General features: G+C 35.9%; 1 protein-coding gene across 2 annotated transcripts in view; it reads right to left on the bottom strand.

Moving 5' to 3' along the window:
- Positions 1 to 645: 645 nt before the first annotated feature.
- The window catches only part of map3k7 (mitogen-activated protein kinase kinase kinase 7), a 22,699-nt gene continuing 17,853 nt past the window's right edge, over positions 646 to 5,491 (bottom strand). For both annotated transcript variants that reach the window (XM_016480008.1, XM_016480009.1), the window contains 3 exons: positions 4,342 to 4,403; positions 3,682 to 3,797; positions 646 to 2,586 (listed from right to left, as the gene is read on the bottom strand). In XM_016480008.1, the coding sequence (XP_016335494.1) occupies positions 2,406 to 2,586; positions 3,682 to 3,797; positions 4,342 to 4,403 (359 nt within the window). In that variant the 3' untranslated portion in view covers positions 646 to 2,405. The remainder of the gene's footprint in view (positions 2,587 to 3,681; positions 3,798 to 4,341; positions 4,404 to 5,491) is intronic.

Raw genomic sequence — 5,491 nt, 5'->3', positions numbered from 1 at the left:
ATCCTCCAAAATTATTTTTTTTGTGGTAATTAACTTAAAGCAATGTTTTCCCAAAAATGAAAATGTTGTCATCATTTACTCGCCCTCATGCTGTTCCAAACCTGTATGTTTGTTTCTTATGTTGAACATAAAAGAAGATATTTTGAAGAACAGTTGTTGGTCCCCATTGACTTCCATTGTAGGGAAAGAAATACTATGGAAGTCGATGGGAACCATCAACTATTTCCATCAACAAAATATCTTCTATATTCAACACAATAAATAAACTCATACAGGTTTGGAAGGACATGAGGATGAGTAAATAATGACAAAATTAAAATTTTGGGTGAACTATCCCTTTAATGCACTTACTATACCTAACCTCAAATATTATTAAATATATAATTTAATTATTATAGTTAAAAAATATTTTTAAATGATCAAATTCTTTAATTTAGATTTTGTATATTTACAACTATTAAATGGAATTTAAGGAGCATCCCGCCATTCTTAATATGACTACTCTAATGAAAGATTTATTATAAAACCCAGTTGCTGATACAATGTGATAAAAGTGTACATTTAATGTACACAGAGAATGTTTGTGAACAACATCCTGTTTATAAAAATGTTGAAGTGCAGACCAGAAACAGCACAGTCCCGAGGCATGTTTACCTGTTTGATTTATTTCAAGATGCGACCTTCACCTGTGTATTCCCGTTCCCAACAGCTTAAGAAATCAGACATCTTATTTACAGCACATAGTACAGAAACTTATGAACATTGAACTCCAAGAAAAAAAAAAAATACACCACTTCACTGTTAAACAAAAAGATTTGCAGTGAACTCACTTGAAGATCTTGAACATCCAAATGTGTCTTTACCCTGCTCAAGATTTTCACGGTACAGTGAGCATTCTTCAAGAACCAGTCAAGGTGGGATTGTGCAAAAATGTGAGTTGAGTTGTGCTGGGGGCAACAAAGTAAACAAAGTGTGACATCTAAAAGAAATTCAAACCTAATGTAACAATACGTATCTGATTTCTCTTAAATAAAGTACTGGGATGTAAAACTAGTGGTAAGAACGAGAAACTGAACTAAAAGGAACCAGAGTGGGTCGACTGCCCTTATCATAATTTCATGATTTCTGCAGCATATTGACAAGATCATTCAGACCAGACCACAATCTGGCCGCTCTCGATTTCATTCATGTTGCCTTCGCAAGCCTTTTAAAACTCTCACTCACATTTCTAAACTCCTAATTGCATTAAGCGTGCCATGTGTGAGCGGTCTCGTTGACATAAAGCAACAAAACAAGTCAAGTAAAATGCAAGCGATTCAACTCTAAGGCATCATGTGAACTAAAAATACATAAATCAAGCTCAGAGAAAGAGCGTCTTTCCCACACTTGCAACAAAAACTACGAAGCGGATCATACCGTACACAGTTAGATAAAGCAAAGAAACACAAGAATACTGAAGTCATGATTAAAATGTTTGTACTCACAATCACATACACTCAAGTCCATTTGTTTCGTTCTCTTAGAGCGCTGGTTTTCAAACGGGATGTCAAAGGAAGCGGATTATAAATGGCATTTCCTTGCGAGACCGCACATACACACAGATCGTCCCTTGTTTGTCCATAAACACAAGGTAGACATGCAAGGCATATGTAAGATACATCCCCCGATTTCAATCGATACATTCTAACACTTTTTAGGGCAGACAAATCAAAAAAGGGAAACATCTACAGCACTTTTTTTTTTTTTGCATAAAAAGGGATTAAAATGAAAGTACACAAAAGGTGAATGCGACGAAATAAAAATCTAACTTTAAAATGATATAATTAGCTTTTGTATGTAACTTTGCTTTCACAATGTCAAGGACCAAAACCTAATCGAGGGGAACGAGGCAACCCCCACAGGGAATTCTGGGATGTTTGAGGAAGGAGAAAAACGTGACATTCCAAAAGACTTCATTTTACATCCTCCTTTTAAACAGCTCTTTACTTAAAAGCCCTCTTTTGAAAATAAAATGCGTTTGCTGGCTCATTTAGACTTGTAGATCTCTGAAGAACTGCATGTGTTTATCAGCGGCCAACAGTCTGTTTTACACCCACCTGGCTTTAATTGTGGCCCTGCTATTGCATATCCTGCTAGATTCACGGGCACATGCAACGCAGCATGCGCAGGGAAATGACCCACGGTCGCTTGAACTGTGGAGCACATTTCATACGGTTACCATCTTCACAGGTTTCATGGGTGCATAGGGGCATGGGCGGCCGGGGTGGGGTGCTTAAACAGGCAGATTTCAGGGGTTTCCGGGCCAAACTATAGATAAACCACCCCAATGTTTGGATTGGGGAGGATAAGATAACGGGGACTGTGATTATAGAGTCAGTCTAGCTCTGTTTCATAATGAAAGGGGTTCATGAGGTGCCCTGTCTCTTTTGCTGCTGCGCTCGGATCAGCTCCAGTTGCTGTTTGCACTGCTGGTAGTAGGTAGACAGGCTCTTGTTCTCCTCTAGGAGCTTCTTGTGCTCCTGAGCGAGGCGACACGCGTTCTGCTGATCCTTCTCATCCTGGTCCAGCTCGTCTATCAGCTCTTTCCTGTAGATATGTACATTAGAGAAGACTTTGATATCTAGTTTATACTGGTATTGTTGTTTTAGTATCTGTAGTACAGGCTAAATTCTGCTTTACCATACACACCATTTAACAGTAACTAATAGAGTTTGAACAACAACTGTTGCAATGACCATAACTCTAGTGTAATACGATACAACAGCTTAATTTTACATGATAGCTCTGTTCTTTGAATGTCTACTTGAACAATTGATACACCTGTTAGATACTTGCAATGCTTCTAGGCCAAAGATGAGTATCTTTATTCAATTGTTTTAGGCTATTTGTATCAACCCTGTTTTCTTTTTTTTTTTATTTGTTTGGTTGGACTATCCCTTTATTTAAACAGTTTCGGTTCCCACTTAACTCCACTGTATGGTCAAAAATATTAATATGGAAATCATTGGGAACAAAAACTGTTTGGTTACCAACATTCTTCAAAATATATTATTTTGTGTTCTGCAGAAGAAAGAAATTCATACAGGTTTGGGACGATTTATTTTCAGGAGGAGCAAAATCAAACAACATTATACAACTGAGAACATAAGTAAATAATGCATTTCACCATATTTGAAACAAAAATTATATACACAATCTGATTAAAATTTTTAAATATTTATTTTAGAAATTGAATAAGAATTATTATTATTGAGTATAAATATTTAAATAATTATATGAATTACTTGATTATTTAATAGATTACATATTTACCATTTTAAAATAACAGTGTAACCTTTTACATATATAAATTCTAGCTGCGATATTAGAATTAGTATCAAAAATTGTGAAATTGCACTGATATACGGAATAATTATTTATATACTATTAAAGTTTATATTTAAAAAAAATGTATATTTTCAATTTTCACTTTACTTTCAATTTATTTTTAGTAATTTTGTTGTGTACATTTGTACAGATGTTTGTTACTACTTAGGTTTACTTTTATTTTAGTTTTATTTAGTTATTTATTTCACATTAATAATTTCAGTGCTCAACTCAAACAATCTAATATATAATAATAACCCCAAGGAACCCATTGTACAAACTAATGACTTGACTTGATTGGGATTCCTCACTTACTTTCTCTGTATGAGAAGAGCGATCTCTGTCTGCACCTTCAGGTACTCCTGTGCCATCTTACAGTGCTGCTCAAACACTGCCATTGATTCTTTGGAGTTTGGACACGGGGCTAGAGGCTGCAAACAAACACAGATTCATTCATCAAATGTTACCGCTTTTGGCTAATTAATCTGACATGCAAAAGTGATAATTATACCAGTCATGGCCTGAACCATAGCCTCACTCTCAATTAGCTGCCATGTATTTATAACTGAATTACACCATATAAATAGTATTAAAACTGTAACCCAGACTTGATTCAATTAGAGGGCTGTTTTTACATCTTGGGATTTTTTTCTGAGAGGAGGGATACCACAGCACCCTGTAAACAAAACCATCCAGACCACAGATACAGACTAAACAGTTTCCATGCATGTGCAGTCATACTTCACAATACTTCAGCGATGCACCAAAATGAAAATTCTTGTCAGAAAATCAAAATGTAAATTTTGGACAGACTGGGCTGAAAACTCAAATGAAAATGCTACATTTTAGTATGTAGTATTTCATAATTTTACATTTTAGCCTATTTTTGGTGGCCAAAATCATACCAAACTCTGTATATCATATCGTTCACATCTATAATTTTCTCTCCCGATACCTCAACCTAGAAGTGTGTACCTGTAACTGATGGTCCAGGGTCAGGTAGGCCATGGGGATGGAGTTATCTGAGCCATTGGTGTCTACAAGAATGAGGAAACATCAGAAAACCATGAATTGAGGACAGAAGATCTGATTTATTCCATCTGGTTATTTATTATATTTGGACCTGAAGTAGATCTGAAGCAGCCCCCCTATGCAACAAAGTGTTTTTTAGTTTGTTGTGTAACGCTGATAGTAAACTCTGGTAATCCGCAGAAAGAGAGTGAGAGTTCAGCAATAAATAGCCGAGTCTCATCTCAGTCCAGGACTGCGACTGTCAGACAGAAAAGTGTCTTAAATCATTGATGACGCTTACGTAACGTCTGAGCCGTTTACTGTCACTGATACTGATTTACACACACAAACACACCGAGGACGTGAACTTTGAGGTCACACTGAGGGAACATAAGCAGCGTGTTCAGAAATATCTTTACAAAATGTCACAATCTGCAATGATGTAATTTCAAATGTGCAGAAAGCTGTCATATAATAATTAGGGATGCACCGATACCGATACTGAGCTCCTGTACTTGTACTTGTTAAAATGCCCCGATACCAAACGCCGATACCACACAGCATGTGATAAGTGCCATATTCAGACAAAGAAACACCGACAACAGACAGCAGAATGGAGTTATTAGAGATTAAAGATGTCTACGAAGTATATGTATGCAATGAATATAAAACATTCAGTATTAATGCCTGTATAGCTGATTTGCGCCAGCTGGTCACGCGACTTCTATTTATGATAATATCAGTTAGGAGATTTATAGCGAGTGGTTCCCTGCATTTTTACAGCAAATTGCGTGATTACAGTACTAAGCCGCTGCAATGGAGCAGCTCTAATGCTATTAAATTAAAGACGATGTAGACTACCATAGAGAGGAAAAAAAATGAACAGTGAAAGTAACAAAAATATGTAAAATACATTTTAATGGGCATAATTAAATGTGAAAATAACAGAAGGATATACAGTCAAACCAAAAATTATTCAGAGACCAGATGTCGTGACCAGATGTAAGTGAGGATAGCAAAATAAACTAAACTGTAATATATTATACCCAAAAATTCTTCATACAGTGGACTACCAGTAAAATTGATACAAATTTGGGACCAAAAATTATTCAGA

The sequence above is a fragment of the Sinocyclocheilus anshuiensis genome, unplaced genomic scaffold, assembly GCF_001515605.1.
Source record: "Sinocyclocheilus anshuiensis isolate Anshui unplaced genomic scaffold, SAMN03320099.WGS_v1.1 scaffold637, whole genome shotgun sequence".
NCBI classification, from domain to species: domain Eukaryota; kingdom Metazoa; phylum Chordata; class Actinopteri; order Cypriniformes; family Cyprinidae; genus Sinocyclocheilus; species Sinocyclocheilus anshuiensis.
Note: the sequence above shows the minus strand (reverse complement) of the source record. Positions and strands in the feature narration are given on the sequence as shown.